This window comes from Eutrigla gurnardus (genome assembly GCF_963514095.1).
Source record: "Eutrigla gurnardus genome assembly, chromosome: 12".
Taxonomy (NCBI): Eukaryota; Metazoa; Chordata; class Actinopteri; order Perciformes; family Triglidae; genus Eutrigla; species Eutrigla gurnardus.
In genome coordinates this window covers 10,743,779-10,761,546 of record NC_139926.1, presented here as the reverse complement: position 1 = coordinate 10,761,546, position 17,768 = coordinate 10,743,779, and the positions used below count along the sequence as shown (strand labels likewise).

Below are 17,768 nucleotides of genomic sequence, written 5' to 3'. Positions count from 1 at the left end.
CCCTTTATTGAAAAACAGCATAGCATGAACCAAAGCCATCACATCAAAACTGGCATGATAGTTAATTCAATAATGACATTCTGAAATCACTAAAGCTAACACTGCTTAATTTTTATTTAGCGATATACAACTGTAATGCACTGCATATATATGCACTGCATATACACTATACTATCAAAAGTATTCACTCACCCATCCTAATAATTTAAATCAGGTGTTCCAATCACTTCCATGGCTACAGGGGTATAAAAGCAAGCACTAAAGCATGCAGACTGTTTCTACAAACATTTGTGAAAGAATGGGTCGCTCTCAGGAGCTCAGTGAATTCCAGCGTGGTACTGTGATAGGATGCCACCTGTGCAACAAGTCCAGTCGAGAAATTTCCTCACTCCTAAATATTCCACAATCAACTATCAGTGGGATTATAACAAAGTGGAAGTGATTGGGAACAACAGCAACTCAGCCAAGAAGTGGGGTCAGCGGATGCTGAGGCACATAGTGCGCAGAGGTCGCCAACTTTCTACAGAGTCAATCACAACAGACCTCCAAACTTCATGTGGCCAGATTAACTCAAGAACAGTAGAGAGCTTCATGGAATGGGTTTCCATGGTCGAGTAGCTTCATTCAAGCCATATATCAGCAAGTGCTATGCAAAGCGTCGGATGCAGTGGTGTAAAGCACGCCACCACTGGACTCTAGAGCAGTGGAGACACGTTCTCTCGAGTGATGAATCATGCTTCTCCATCTGGCAATCTGATGGACGAGTCTGTGTTTGGCGGTTGCCAGGAGAACGGTACTTGTCTGACTGCATTGTGCCATGTGTAAAGTTTGGTGGAGGGGGGATTATGGTGTGGGATAGTTTATCAGGAGCTGGCCTTGGCCCCTTACTTCCAGCGAAAGGAACTCTGAATACTTCAGCATACCAAGAGATGTTGGACAATTCCATGCTCCCAACTTTGTGCGAAAAGGATTGCCCCTTCCTGTTCCAACATGACTGTGCACCAGTGCACAAAGCAAGGTCCATAAAGACATGGATGAGAGAGTTTGGTGTGGATGAACTTGACTGGCCTGCACAGAGTCCTGACCTCAACTCGATAGAACACCTTTGGGATGAATTAGAGTGGAGACTGAGAGCCAGGCCTTTCCGTCCAAAATCAGTGTGTGACCTCACAAATGCGCTTCTGGAAGAATGCTCAAAAAGTCCCATAATCACACTCCTAAACCTTGTGGAAAGCCTTCCCAGAACATTTGAAGCTTTTATAGCTTCAAAGGGTGCTGATGTCATATTTAACCCTATGGATTAAGAATGGGATGTCACTTAAATTCATACGAAGTCAAGGCAGGTGTATATATAGTGCAATATAGTGTGTGTGTGTGTGTGTGTGTGTGTGTGTGTGTGTGTGTGTGTGTGTGTGTGTGTGTGTGTGTGTGTATATAAATAAATGATGTAACAAGGCCAATGGAATTCTGGATTCCTTGGCTGGATTCAAAATCACACAAAAAATCAAAGTAAAAAACAAATTGCGTTAATTTTAGCACTACAACTCAAAATGTGACTCAGGGTTGTGTTTGGCCCGATCACAACATCTGGGCTGCTCCTGATGATTGGAGGAGGGTGTACATCAGTGAGCTCCTGGACAGTCTGTGGCGGTACTTAACAGCATTGGATGCAACAAAACATAACGTCCCAAAGGTATAAAACTGGATTTAGGTGGGGGGGGGGGGGGAACTTGAGGGCCAGTCAATGGTATCAATGCCTTCATCATTCAACTGCCTACACACTCTGGAAACCTGAGCCGGGCCAGTCCTGCACCAGGAGGAACCGAGGGCCCACTGCACCAGGAGGAACCCTGGGCCCACTGCACCCGTGTAACATCTTACAATCTCTCTGAGGATTTTGTGCCGGTACCTAACAGCAGTCAGGGTACCGTTGGCTCTTGAGACTGTGTTGGGAGACACATCAAACCTTCTTGTGACCTCTAGCATGGATGTGGATCCTGTAGGAGCTGGACTACCTGTGAACATGATTGGCCTGCAGGTACGACATCATGCTATAAGTAGTGACAAGGACTCCAGTAGAACACAAGACGAGAGAAGAATCAGTCAGGAAGGAGAAGGAGAGAGCAACTGTGTCTGACCACCATTCCCTTTTGGGGGGTTGTCTGGCTTTTGCCTCTCCGTGTCACATTCATTTTCACCACAGCAGGTGAAATCGACCCACAATCACGTTGGACAGGTTGATATTAGGGCTGTAACGATACACGTATCGAAGCTGAAATTGCGACACTCAGATCCACGAACCTGTCTCGCGCCACGAGAAGGGAGAATCGCGACACAACTTCCGGTCCAGATCAGCACTATGAGCTGTACGTAACACCACATTAACACCGCAGCGGTCGTTCGCTAATTTTCCGCCGTTGTTCGTTCACACGGAGCGAAGCACCGCTGGAGTAAAGACGAACCGCTGTGTAATTCACAGAAAGCAGCACAAAGAGACGTCCCGCTACACGTCATGATGATGACGTGTGTGCGTTTTCAAGGGGTTTCCCTGGAGTCTCCCTGTCACTCAAAACTCGACGGAGGCTAAAGTTCACTGAAGTCTCGGTCCGGAGGGCTGACCGTCGCAGAGATTTTTTTCATCATAAACACTCGGTGAGTTAAAGTTTTTTTTGCCGGTGACAGACGCTGTTTATCGGGCAGAAATGTGAGTAGGAGTCGTTAGGACGGGCGGGAGGAAGGACGCTTCTCCACGTACAGCTGCGGTATTTGTTTCCCCGTTGCTAAAGACAGTAACAGTTACTACGTTACCTTAGTTTGGTTCTGCAACGTTGCTTTGTGGGACATTTCTCTGTAGTAAGTTGAGTGAGGGACCTGTGCAGTTAACAGACCATCAGATAGACACGCCCTCCACGCCAAATCTGCATCTTACATAAATCAAATGTTTAATTAAAAAAAAATAATAATATCGAAATGTGTATCGAACCGTGGGTCAAAAATCGTGATACAAACCGAATCGTGAGTTTGGTGTATCGTTACAGCCCTAGTTGATATCCATGATGTTTAACTGACTTGGTGTTGTGCTGGGATAACTAAGGGTTCCCTTAATGTATGTGTGTGTGTGTGTGTGTGTGTGTATATATATATATATATATATATACATATATATACATATATATACATACATATGTGCCCTGGTGCTGCACTGGTTTCAGAAAACGAGAGGGTTAGCAGAGGGCTAGGCTAAACATTTTCCCAACATCTCTTAAAAAACTGCATCGATATTGTAGCTTACTATAGCCAAGAATCACTGTTTATCATCTCTCGTATTGATTTTGGCACCCAACAATAGCAAGATGATATTTTCGATGTATAACATAAGCCCACTACTCTGAGGGGATTTGTTTGTCTCCAGTCTTTCCTTTCTTTTGCCTCCGCAAAATGAAGACGTCTGCTGTAAAAGAGTCTACTGATGAGTGGTTTCTGACACCATAGCTTCCATGAATGGCAGTCACCAATTGATTCAGACAGTCATAATCGGACAATAGTGTCACTTCACACAAAGTAGCTTGAAAAGAGCACAAGATAGAAGTGTGTGTGTGTGTGTGTGTGTGTGTGTGTGTGTGTGTGTGTGTGTGTGTGTGTGTGTGTGTGTGTGTGTGTGCACTAAAATCCATTTTTATCAAATCTAAATACCAGGGTTCGCTCAAAAAGCAGGGACAGGAGGGGAGCAGCACTTGACATTTACCACAACAGTGCCTCACCACCATGCTAATATGATGCTGAAGCAACAGCTCTCACATAATCCAGTTATAATTGAATAAATAACTGGCATGAAAAAAAAACATGTAATCTTCCTGAATGCACCTCTGCATTAGGAACATTCATTATCATTGGGGTAATTCTTGCTGTATTAAGGTGTACTTGTGATTGGCTTACCTCAGCATAGCATTCTTTCCATCAGTCCGTGTGCAGCGCACTTGTCGTGTCTGGTATCCCACCTCCAGTTCCCATGACATCGGGTGCGTGTGCGCATGGCGATGCCGGTGGCGGTGGTGATCGGAGTGGTGGTGAGAAGCCTGCGTGTGCAATGTGACTGTGTTGTTCTCGCTGGAGCTGGTGCTGAAGTCCACTGTGGTCCTGCCACTTAACAGGGCATCCTTGTGCTGGGCTAGTCGGCACTCACTCCAGGCCCCCACTTTAAGGCTGTACTGGTACTCGCCCTCTCCAGCGGGGCAGCCAACAAAGCTGGAACAAGTTCTGGTCTCGGTCAAGTTGGGGCAATTCGCGCCTCCGTACATTGGCGTGGCCAGGACATGTCGAGTCCGATGCTGCAGGCCAGTGCCGCATGTTTTGCTGCAACTGGACCAGGGTGTGAAGTCCGAAACTACACAGTCCTGGGGGCAGGGGATGAGGCACGCCTGCTCCACAGGTGGTTTCTGGGAAAAGAACTCGCATATCCTCAAGGTTACTGTGGTATGGTTTGAAGTGCGCACACAATGGACTTTGCGGCGCTGAATGCCATGCTGTGCTGTAACGCACTCAGCTGTCCTCAGCTTGAGCTCATTGGAAAAGAAAGGGACGAGAAGACATCCCCCCCAGTCTGACACCTCCCACTCAAAGAGGTTCTGGTGCCAGTCGCAGACCTTAAAGCAGTGACGCTGGCTTTCTGGCTTGTCCATGTGCTGGCAGTGGGAATGGTGGGTGGTCCAGCCCTCCATGTGGACACACCATATCGTCCTTGCCTGAACCCCACCAGAACCACAGTCCTCCCCGATACACTGACCCCACTGGCCTGCAACCAAGAAAAGACACATTTTCATTAAAAACCTGGAGCTTCAGAAGAAAAAAAAGATGATTTAAAGTGCTGCTATCTGGCAGCTTGCAATCAATTCAATAACATTCACTTAACCTCCGTGATTGCTTTATTCATGAACTAAGGAATAAAGGAAAGTAATCAAACCACTGGCGAACGTCAAAATAAAAAACACATGGTTCGATTCTCTGTCACAAAGACTAGAATCACTTCACAAATGGATCAGAATCTTAGACCACGTAACACAAGGCTGGTCAGTTGCTGTTAAGTTATGATAATACGTTGCTGAGCTGCACAATCGGCCTCATTCACCAATAGCTTATCAAGTTTGTTATTAAATTAATGTTCCAGCGTGTTTCATGGTGATGTTGCATTCGGCTGAGGTCCTCTGACTCTAAAGGCTGTATTGTTTTTGCAAGAATAAAAAAAAATTCAGTCGTATTTATGGAGAACTTCTCTGGTTTGTAAAGCAGCTCGTCCAAACACATCCGTTCTATTAAGATGCCGATTGTGTGCTCGATGGCGGAGGTGTACATGCGTACCGCTGATTGAACGACACCTCATCAACCAGAGGGCCAGAGTATATCCTTCATCTTCTAATAAAATAGGTTATTATAGGAAAAGAGCCCGCTGGTGCTGGGATTTATAATGAAACACTCAAAGGTGCGTTTATGAGCCATGCGTCTCCAGCTTGTTCAAGGTGCAAACCAATAGAACCATTTAGTAATAATATAGGAATTAATGTGTTAGTGTAGTGTTTCTTTCTATTTTAAAATACCATAGTGCTTGCATTTAATTTATTCTTACCTAAGAACAAATCTGACACAAAATAATGTCAGATTCTTTGTGAAAATTGCAGAAGTGGGGTTTAAGAAGAAAACATTTTTTTCTGGTGTCTTACTCACCACACACTGTGGATATATTGGTTATATGTGCAAACTTTACCACACTTTAATTTAAGAACACAATCGCAACCTGAAGTCAATTCCATCAGTAAAGGAATTGCAAAAGAGAAAATACATATAATTACATCTAACTGCTTTTCATGTGTAATTTTCAATGCAGAGTAAAAGTTCAAATAGCTTGATTGCTTTAGGTACTGCTTACAATATCAATATATCAGAAAAATTCAACATGCATAATTATATGTCGTATCTCACAAGTTCTGAAAGTTCATTCAGTTGATATCTAATAGTTCTCTTTGCATAGATAGAGGTTTTAAAAAGTGTGGTGGTGAGGCTGATCTGTTTGTCACGGCTGCTTCAAAAATACATCATCCTCATAAATAATTAAGCATCCTGAAATATAAATCTATTATTTGCTCTGGTTACATTTGATGCAACAAACAGCCCATAGATATTGTGAACATAATGATCATTAATGTTGACTTTAGAAGTTTAGGCAACTAAAACCTTATTAGCCAAGCTAAGCTATGCTTACAAAGGTACAAAATCATGTTTCCACTCCACATGGAAAAAGTTCAATTTTGAAAGAGAGTGGCAACTTCATTTTCAGGTTTCATCATTATATCTGAGTGGTGTTGTTCCGTATGTGACAAAACCACAGTGATTTCCCACCTCTAACAAAAAGTGTAAAAGGAGCATCGGAGCACTGCAGTCAGAGAGGGAACGGAATCGCTGAAACTTGTTTTCCCGCTGTGAAAACTTGCATCGGCATCATATTGCAGCTTAAGATGTAACATTTACATGGATTCACGGATCACCACACACCTCCTTTTTCTGTGAACAAGCGAGCTACAAACGTCCCGCAGCCGAGTCTACAGATGGTGAGGATATGATACTCATAAAAAGCTAGATTTCAGATATGATGAAAAGAAAACTGATTGTCTTATTTATTCATGGGGAGGGGGTTTCATTAGAATCAATGTTAGAGTCCCAACATGAGGCTCCTGAGCAGCTAATAGTTGCTGCACGGATAAAACTCGGGTATGAAAATGATATCTGAGTTTCCCACTCGTAATTACACCTTGAGGGTTCATGTGCATTTCCGAGTGGGCAACTCCATAATTCGGTTGTGTCATTACGAAATGTTGCTGTTGTCTGTTCCCACACAAGTTGCTCCGTTTATTTCCTCCTCTCAAGAAAGATGCAACGCAAACTGATGTTCCACGTTATGAAAATGGTGGTCAGTCATGTAAATGCACCTACAGCTCTGTTTGTCATTGAAATTCTTTCATGAAGTGGATTTATCTCATTGATTTTTTTTTTTTTGCCTGGAGCACCTGCTGAATAATAATGATCATTTGGTTGAGGGCTTGAATTCAGTTTTATCTATTATGTCCTCAAATCTTTACCAGAACATGCTATGATGAAATGGTTGTTATAAAAGCTGCAAAACATGTAGGTTATTAGAAAAGCTAACTGAATTGTAATTTCATACAATGCGAGATATTTTTGATTCATAAAACCCAACCCCCAAAAAATGAATTTATTTCCCCATTAATTAAATTTTTGACCTTTAGTTAAAGTAGACATACATCAGAGAAAGAAAAATATGAAATCACTTTGCTGATGTGATTCCGTTATCTTCATCAGTCTCATTCACTTCTCATCCAGTTATTTTGCCACATGCCATGAAAGGGATAATTTGATTCATTTCTTCTAATTGGAATTAAATTGATGTAATAATGAGATCCGACTGCTTCCCAAATTGCTTTTGAATGACGACTCGCTGAATCAGTTCTGTGCCTTTTTGCGCCAGTGAAATCTGTTAACACTGTGTTTCCTGGCCATTCACAGACACGACAACACTGAAGCTGTTGCTTTTTGCTTAAGGGAGCAACATTTCAAACTGCTGAATGGCTTCATAGTTCACCGAAGCACATCATTGAGTTGATTCGTCTTGGCTTTGCAATGTTAATGGGGGCTTACAGCGTGACTAACATCATTATGTTCATGTGATCTTTTTGTCTTAGAGAAAGCCGAACAATGGAAAGAGGATTAATGATTTGTCATTTGGCTTCAGTTTTAGAAACTAGGTAAGACGATGAAGATGTCCAAGATGTTTGGTATGAAAGATATGGAAACGTGGTACAAACCTGCGTGTATTGATCCATTCAAATTGTAGTTGTCAGTGTTTCTTTGAGCAATTATGTTATTTGTCTTTAACAGGATGTCAGTATTAACAGGTAGAGAAATCCATAAAAACTAGACTGGGGACAGCAGTCAATAAAATTCAACATACTGACAACTAACAAAACATGTGGCTTTATGATAATAGAGCTCTATTAAGAGATCCATTTTTAGACACTTGAAGGCAACAGGAAAATAATTTAAACTAGCAACAAAGGTGCATATGCCTACCTGGATCAGCTCAGCAACATTGACATTGCCGTAGTCAGTTCAACTTGTCTTAAATTATTTTGCTAACTAATATTTTGTTTTGCCAAACGTGGAACCAATGTGCACTCCTTTTGTTCAGACCCCCACCACAGTGTAATTGACTACCCTTCACATTTTCAGTCATGTATCTGTATTTCTGAAAGCACATTAAGGCAGCAGCAGATTGTATTAAACTGAGCTTACATGACTTTGCCTCAGTTTGAATTGACAGTTTGATCTCCGGCTTAAGATGATATGAACTGTCGGGCTATTTGTTTACGACCTCAATGCCACTCAAAGTGCTTTGAACAGGAGACACATGTTGTCTGTCAGAAGACAAAAGAGGCTACCCGAGAACACTCACGGCCAGGAAAACATCTGCGTGAGCGCAAACATTTGAATTATACACTTTAGACAGTAGATATCAGTAGACGTTCATTTTGAAAAAGTGTGCTTCACTCCACTTCAAACATTCCAGCTCAGCGCTGCGTTTAAAGAGGCATTCTCAATGCCTCGACGTAAGAACATCTTAAATGAGTTGCACCCTAAAATAGACATGAAAAGCCCTCCACGGATAAAAGATATGAGCAGCAATTCACGGCTGAACTCCAAGACCTTGAGTATCAACACCGAGCCACTGAGTGCACCGCTCTTGTGGTCGCCAATGGCGCTTCCTCCTTATAACCACGCTTTCATCGGCGTGACCACCTTTGCTCGGCATTGCTGTTTTCATGCTGTGAGAGGATGTGTGTGCCTGATTTATGGCTGTGTGATTGGGAGTGATTCCGCTGCCATGGGAGTCGGCTAACACGAGCACTATCTCCTCAGCTCGGAATAATCACTCTCTCGATCTGTCAGCATCAGCATCTGTCAGCCCCTCAGGAGGAACCGGTCACCTACAGCTCCATTCCTGACGCACTCGGTCGCCTTGCTTGCAACCACCCCCTGGGGGGGCCTCCTGGGGGCCCCTGCTGTATTTACTATTGCATTTGCATCCGCATTTAAGAGGAAGGAGAAAAAAAAGTCAATTGACAAGAGGAATTCAACTTAGACGGCGTAGCGTGACGGAACACAACTTCTCTTTTTCGGTATTGTTCGGTTGAACTCTTCAGTCGGACAAGTGATAGCAAAGCCGTACGACAAATAACAAGTAACAGAAGAAAAGCAATCTTCACTGCGCCCCGAAACCAGACAGATGGAGACAAAGGAGGAGCAAACAGCGAAGCAGTAAACTGTCTCTTAAACAGCGGCGCTCCCTCAAGAGAAAAGTGCTCAATCCCTCGCCTCTCTGGTCTCTTTAATTACATTTGGTAAGATCGTCACTGAATTCTTTGCGTTTTCTGACTTCATGCCACCATTTTCGGGGGTGTTTATGTTCAATATTTACTTCTGCTGCTTTAATCTCTTACGCCAGAACGGCTCGATTTCACGCCACCTGAAGGTGCTTCTCTCAGCCGTTCATTCTGCGTCAACATGTCGAAAGAGGAGACAAATCTTTTCTGAGCATTTATTGATCACATTGATCTATCTATCTACGGTGTCCCAAACACTTTTTTTTTTGCTTGTATCATAAAATGCATCAACTACCTCAGTTCTGAAGAGACTTCTCTGTTAACAAATGTGTTCCTGAAACTTGAACATCAAGGAGTTTTGACTACACATAGATGTCAGACTCAGACTCAGACCCACTTTATGGTGATGAGATACAGAAAGCACATGCTCTTTTTCTCTCTACGCCGCAGTTATTTTTTTGTAGCATTTTCCTCACAAACATCTGCTGAGTTTACTCACCATCCATCTTCGACTTCTCTGCCCGTGTTATGTTTGACTATTTGGATACATGCGTCCTTTGTCATAACACTTTTTAATTAAATGATACCTATGCCACTGCGCCTCATTATGCACGGAGCAGTCCCCCATGCCACACTTCCATCAGTTGTAATTTATGAGCAGTGAGGTGCATCCTCAATTACGACGTCCATATATGGAGAAATTCATCAGATTATCATCAGGCAGTCAATCCATCTCCAGAAGCCCTGAATCAGCTTATTTTAACTAAGTGTTCATGGAGCAGCAATTTAGCAAAAAGTGAGAAGAAAGAAAAAAAGCGCCAAGGGACAATTCACAAGCAAATTAAGCAACAAAAAACAAAAAAAAAATAAAACGAATCACCTGCAGCTAAAAATAAAGTTTGTGTGATGATTAAAAAAAAAGTGCAGCTACTGTGAGAATATTAATCATATATTTCCATAAATGCTCAATAAGTGAATGCATTATAGGATTGGTGCTTTGGCTTAACAATGAGATACTTACGGCAGCTTGCATTATCCTGAGGAAAAGCATCAAAGGCCGTTTCAATATCCCACAATAATGAATTACCCACCTTGGGGCTACACTACTATACACATGGCCCCAAAGGGCCTTTGTTATAATTTAGCATTCAGTCCCGCACCACCAGCCAGACCCACTGTTCTTGAATGCATAATCTCAAACTGAAAGGCCAGCAGTAAACAAGACAACGCTAACACATGTTGTGCCCATTAAGTAATGTAATCCCTATTTGGGCCAATCAGTAACTCCCCACATAAACAATTGAATGCCTTTTTAGCCAAATAATGCCATTTTAATATGCCGAGGTGCCGCAATGAGACTCGTTTTCTTCCATCAGGGAGAATCTGAATAGTGTCCAAGACATAATGCACGATAAACGGACAGACAAATAAACACACAGACCGGGACTGATCCAGAGTCTGCAGCCTGATTTCCTGTGTGACGGTTCAAGGAGCCAGTCTCACACTCTATAAAGCATCGTGCAGGACCTGCAAGCTCCTCTGCTCTGATTTATCTCAAATCCATAATGCGGTAAATCATAAAGAGGATCATTTTAATACCAGCTTGAAGACTTCTAAGTGCCTAATCGATAATCTTTAGTCAGTGTTAGCATGATTCCTTCAGAGAGTTATCACTGTGTGGGGTAGGAACTGTATTAAAATTGCACAGCAGTCAGAGAATAGTAAGAAGGTGGACTCACACCATGTTTCCCCCTTTGGCTCCGGCAAAAACACATTACACAGTGATGTGCCCTGCAGCATAATTATGCCAATGAAAACTGTCATTTTTATCCATATATCATTTAAAACCAGAGTAAGACACATCTTTTAAGTCTATTTAGTACTTGATATGTGCCAAGGAAGATTGACTTTTCAAACAAACAAATAATACTTACAAATATACACAATAGGGCTGCAGTATGTCAAACAATTAACGTATATCCAAAGCAATATTTCTGTTTAGACTTTTATGTAACACTAAGCACACATAACAAAGAATACACTGCATAAATAAGTGGATAAATAAATAAGAATAGAAACAATGTGTGAGTCTGTTCGTTCTTATATGATGGCCCCAGAGGAGGCCCCGGTGAGAACGGTGAGGAGGCGCTACCTTACTTCTGAAGTGGCTGCAAATTTTATGGAGATTTTACAGAGCACTCCTGCTGAAATTTTACCTGCACCTTGTGATTTTATCGTTGATAATTTTAACAGTAGACTGAAGTCAACTTTGGACTCAGTAGCTCCACTTTTAACAAAAACAATAAAAAGAAAACCTATACCCCCGTGGAGAAAAAACATTGAAAGCAATGAACTGAAAAGAAAATGCAGGAGTGCCGAGAGAAGATGGAGGAAAAGTAAACTGACAATTCATTACGAGATTTTACGTCAACAACTCAAAACCTACAATAATACAGTCAAAAAGGCACGAATTTCACAGTTCTCACAACTCATCACCATCAATAAAAACAACCTCCGGTTCCTCTTCTCCACTTTTGATATTTTAACAGGCACTAATTCTAATAAAGTTTTTAAGACACCAACAGATAATCTTTGTGAGAACTTTGCAGACCACTTCAGAACCAAAATCAAGGACATCAGATCCTGCCTTTTATCCCATCAAGTTTTATCTGTTAACACTGAACTGTTGTCCTTGCCTGAGGTAACACTGGAGAGTTTTGCCCTGGTTGATGCAAGGACACTTGGTCGAGTTTTCTCCCAAGTAAACCCAACAACCTGCCTTTTAGATCCCATTCCCACATCACTTTTAAAATCGTTTTATGGATACTTCGAGGAACAGTTTTTAGAGAAGCATCAGTCTGGTTTTAGGAAAAACCACAGTACCGAGTCAGCACTTTTAAAGATTTTAAACGGTAATCAGGTGGAATTTTGATAATAAAAAGCTCACAGTGTTGGTTCTACTGGATCTAAGCGCAGCTTTTGATACAGTAGACCATCACATTTTATTAAATAGGCTCAGACACCTGGTGGGCATCTCTGGTACTGTTCTTAACTGGTTTTGTTCTTATCTCACAGACCGATGCTTTTATGTAAGTATGGATACATGTTCCTCAGGAACCCATGAAATTGGATGTGGGGTTCCCCAAGGGTCAATTTGAGGTCCACTTCTTTTTAATCTTTACATGCTGCCCCTTGGAGACATCATCAGGAGGCACGGCATCAGCTTCCATAGTTATGCTGACGATACGCAACTGTACATCGCCGTGTCTCCTGATGACACAGGGCCAATTGACGCCCTTTTTAACTGTATTTTAGACATTAAGTCATGGATGGCAGAGAATTTCCTACAGCTCAACCAGGACAAGACTGAGGTTCTAGTTATAGGTCCTGAAGGCCAGAGAGAGAAACTTTTACCAAAACTACAAGATCTTAAACCAGCACAGTCAGTAAAAAATCTGGGCGTGGTTTTTGACTCTGAGCTGAATTTTATTCCACATATCAAAAATATGACGAAAATAGGTTTTTATCATCTTAAGAACATAGCCAGAATCCGCCCGTTTCTCTCCCAGGCCAGTACGGAGGTGCTGATGCATGCTTTTATCTGTCGTTTAGATTATTGTAATGCCCTGCTCTCTGGTCTTCCCAAAAAGAGTATTTTAAATCAAAAATGATTACAGAACTCAGCCGCACGCGTGCTGATGAGGACCAGAGGGCGGGAGCACATTACACCAGTTTTAGCGTCGCTGCATTGGCTCCCCGTACGCTTCAGGATCGATTTTAAGGTTCTTTTACTAGTTTTTAAATGTCTTAACGGCCTTGCGCCCTCTTATTTAGCTGACCTGCTTTTACCATATCAACCCTCACGGACCCTGAGGTCCTCCGGCACCGGCCTTTTATCCATACCAAAACCCCGAACTAAAACCCATGGTGAGGCGGCATTTAGCTACTATGGCCTCCACCTGTGGAACAGCCTGCCAGAGAGCCTCAGGACCGCAGAGACAGTTGATATTTTCAAAGGAAGGTTAAAAACACACCTTTTTAATCAGGCTTTTAACTAGTATTTTAAATTATTCTTATGTTCTTATGTGATTCTATCTTATTTTATATTTTTGCTTCTATCTTGTTTTTAAGATGATATTGATCTTAAATAATTTTAGTTGTTTTACTTATCATTGGTATTGTTTTATTTTATTATCTTATATATTTTTATCCTTTTAAGCTGGTCACTCTATTTACTTATTTTTTCATGTTTTTTTAATCCTATTTTATGCTTTTAGTTTTTAGCTTTAACTCCAGTGTTTCCTCAGGGGGGTCTTTCACACTGGGAGCTGTGTCTGGGCTGCTGCTGGGGGCGCTGTCCCTGGGTCCCTTCGGCTCGGCTGACTGTTGTCTGTCGGGCTTGGGGGGCCTGGGCACTGGTGCCCCCTGTGGCACAGCTTGCGACTCCTCCCAGTGTGGATGGCCCCAAATATAGCGTTTCCTCAATCATCAGTGTCATGCCATGTCTCCCTATTGTCAGTAGTGAGAGTGTGCAGGTGTGTGTGTATGTTTGTGTGTGTGTGCGTGTGCGTGTGTGCGTGTGCGCGTGTGTAGTATGGAGGGTGGGAGGGAGGGGCTTTATTTGTAATTGTTTTTTCTATTTTCCTTTTATGTGTGTAAAGCACTTTGTGTTACATGTCTATGTAAAGTGCTCTATAAATAAAGTAAAGTTGAAGTTGAAGTTGAAGTTGATGGGTGTCATATTTTTATTTAAAAACTCTATGTTTTACTTCTTTTCCATGATAGTGAGCCAGTCAGATTTTTAAAGTCACTGCTGATGATATTCAGGGTTATCCTAATAGTGGAAATTTACCATGTTCAAGTATTATGGTACGCTCCCCAATACAAATTTATATTGGTGTGTTATGCTGTGTGGCTGAAAATATGTTAGTGGTTAATAAGGCTGTTCGGCTGCTTCGGGAGATATGCTACATAGCTGATATTGCATTTCCCCCTAAGATCTTGTTTATACACATAGAACCCACTTTGATTTTAGGCAAGAAAATGCCTCCGGAGTACTTTATTCAGAATCACTTTAAGACATGAAGATTACAGCAGGGACCAGGCAGAGGTGTGCCATACCTCTGTGGTGATCAGGATCTTTTTCTCTGTAATTGCTTGTCTCATGTGGTCTGCTGTCGTCCCTACACCAAGCCTGTGTAGAGGTGACAAGTAATTGGATAAGATGTCATTCACTCCAGTGTCTCACCGTCTTCTGCTGACCTGGGATTTCTCTGCTGTAAACACGGGAGCAGAACTAATGGCCAAATCTACAGGTAGCAACCTCATGGAAAGACCCAGGGGTTTTGATAATAAGGTGATGAGGACCGTGGGATGAGCGACACAAATAGTGCAGCACAGATCATACACCATACCCACCGAACACCACTGTAAGAAGAACTATGTAAACATATTTATGTATTTACACCTGAGCGTAAATTGGCATAAACCTCAGCAATGTATTCAACGCTTGAACTAATATTTATGAATTCTGGTTGTTGGAATTATGATGAACTTGAAAAGAAAAGAGAAAGCAAAGAGAAATGTATGCGCTGGTTTAAAAATAACTGAAAGAAAATGGGGAATTAAAGGGACCACAAGGAGTAAAACTTGTCATGTGTGTTTAGAGCCTTGACAAGGTAGCCTTCATGTTTGAACATGGAATTTTGTTTGAGAGCTGATTGCTGATGCACTGCAGAGGTTTGACTTGAGCGTCTCTCAGATTGAGCAGCAATTCTTAAAGTGCTGCTTTTGTTCAAGTGTGAGGTGAAAGCACCACAAATTGAAGCAGGCAGGTTTTATCTACCAGAATATTGTAAACCAGCAAATGCTCAAAAGAAAGAAGAGGAAAAAAGACGTGCATCAGTAAACTTTTTTCTGTTGCATCTATTACAAAGTTACATTTATACAACTAAAATGACTTGATTAAGGTCACGGCAAGTGACTTAAGCCAAACGGTTAATGCTTATCAATATGTTTATATAAGACCAAGATCCCCCATGTCTGCTTGGTGTGTAAACCATAAAACATTCACCATAACAAATTCAGTTTAAAGTTTTGATGTAGCCAAGACATCAATAAATAGTGCTTTTAGGGAATATTGGCTTTACAATTAAGAGAGAATCTAACATATGTCTTTGTTTTCGATCATTTGTTCATAATGGTATAATAAACTACATAGAGAGGTTCTTTATCCCAAATTACTTCTATAGTTAAACTCTAATTAAATGAATGTTATTTATCTTGGGTCACTTAAAAAAAGAAAAGGAAACGGGATATAGTTAAATATTAAATTATCCCAACATAGCAAATTGAGTGTACTACACCTTTAGCACAGTGTAGCACTACAGTCTATGTAGGCTTCATCCTTTAGCCTAGATTGAATCTTTTCTTGAGTTACATTAATGACCGAACAAGCAGTGCACAATAATAACTCACCAAAGAAACAAATGTAATGGGAATTTGGATGTTTGTACTTTATAATCAGAATATTTGTCAGGCCAGACGTCGATCCGCATCTCCTCATCTGATTGTTATGCTATGACGAAAATGAATGCCTGTTTGTAGATGATATGAACATGAGTGCCACATTGACATAAGATAATTTCAGGACTATGACACCTGTGTTCTGTAAATCTTGACCTTGCCTGTACATCTTGTCTTTGTAAGATAGGACATGATCCGTCCTTTGTACATGGTTCCTCCTCCTTAAAAGGGAGATTGTTGTTGGACTCAGGGTCGTTCATGCTGATTCTGAACCTTTGCATCAGAAGGCAGGGGTGAACAGTACTTTCTTCTGCAGATGAGAAAACTTAGTGGAATAAACCTCGGAGAAAAAGCTGATCCTGGTTGTTGATCTTTATTGGGCAGATTCATTTTTCCACAACACAAACCAAAGACCAAAAACAGTCACTTCAACAAGTCTCTGTTTCTAGATACACAGAACATATTGCTCTACCAAATATACACACCTACATACATGTATATGCATTTTAATGATACTCATGTATAATACTGCCTCTCTGTCACTGGTAATGACTACAGTTTACTGTGCAGCAATTTGTTGTTTTCCTTTAATCAACCAGAAAATGGCCCTCAAGCTGAGTTGAGGGCCAATTCAATGTTGACCCTGAGCCAAGAGGATTTCTCTAACAGAAGAAGTAATTACCCGAGTCAGGTAGCTTGCAGAGGCTATATACTTCACTTATTCTCCATCTGTCATCTGTGATCCCTTTGCCCCTCAGTTATTAATCAGATGCTCGCTTGTGTTATGGTCATCTGTGCGAGGCCAAAAAAATGGAAAGACTGGACAAAATCAAATGTACAAGCATCGCTATCACTGCTCATTCCAACAATGTGAATACATCGCAAATGAATGTAGAAACCACACATTACAGAAGACTTTTCCTGATGCCATAGTCAGCTAAAGCTCAGTGTTGAGCTACCAGAAACCCACTTTGTTTCTATGTTGCACCTCGTAGTGAAAGTGCAATGAAGAAAATAATATATGCTTTCAAATGTGAAATTGAAAAATTGCTTAATATACTCTGCGAGGCCTCTGTATGCTGCCGTACATTGATAACCACGCGATCCCTCGATACACGACAGGCTCTGGCCTGTCTTTATCAGAGATCCAGACAAAGCCATCAGCCACTGTGCAGCCGCAGTATCACTTGTTATCACCGAGTCCATTAGAAATGTGCAGACACCTCCGACTCCATTCCTCTGGGAGACTTATAGGAAGGGACAGAAAACTAATGGGTAGTTTGGGAGTTCGGATACTTGGAGGTGAACCTTCCTTCATCTCCCTCAGATAACACTGAGGACCTTCTGGCTGTGGTGTGCAAATAAACCAAAGTCAGATTTAACGGAAAAATGTATGAATGGCATGAATTACTTTTGTTATTTTTGTCTGTTCTGTTACTCGGTTCAATTGATCAACTAACCTACGCACACTGCATAATGACCAGACATTCTATACTCAAGTTGAAATACAGATACTTGTGTTCAAAGACTCTGGTAAATGTAGAAATACTGATTCAACGTCTTTGCTCAAGTGAAGGAACAAGGACAATTCTTCTTCTGTTATTTTGCAAGGCTAACTGAATCTCGTGTCATATTAAAAAGGACAAAAATAATCGATAACTCCCCCACAAGTGCATTAAACAAGTAACAAGCCTGTTTTTAACAGCTAAAAGTTGTCATAAAATGAAATACTCAAATAAAGTACAGATACCTGAAAATTTGACTTAAGTACAGTTAAGTATTCGTTTTTCCCACCTC

The 17,768-nt window shown here is 41.5% G+C and overlaps 1 protein-coding gene across 1 annotated transcript in view; it reads right to left on the bottom strand.

The window, feature by feature from the left end:
- Positions 1–17,768, bottom strand: part of thsd7ba (thrombospondin, type I, domain containing 7Ba) — a 128,315-nt gene that overhangs the window by 86,991 nt on the left and 23,556 nt on the right. The window contains exon 3 of the mRNA XM_084023543.1: positions 3,937–4,792. Coding sequence (XP_083879669.1) covers positions 3,937–4,792 — 856 coding nt within the window. The remainder of the gene's footprint in view (positions 1–3,936; positions 4,793–17,768) is intronic.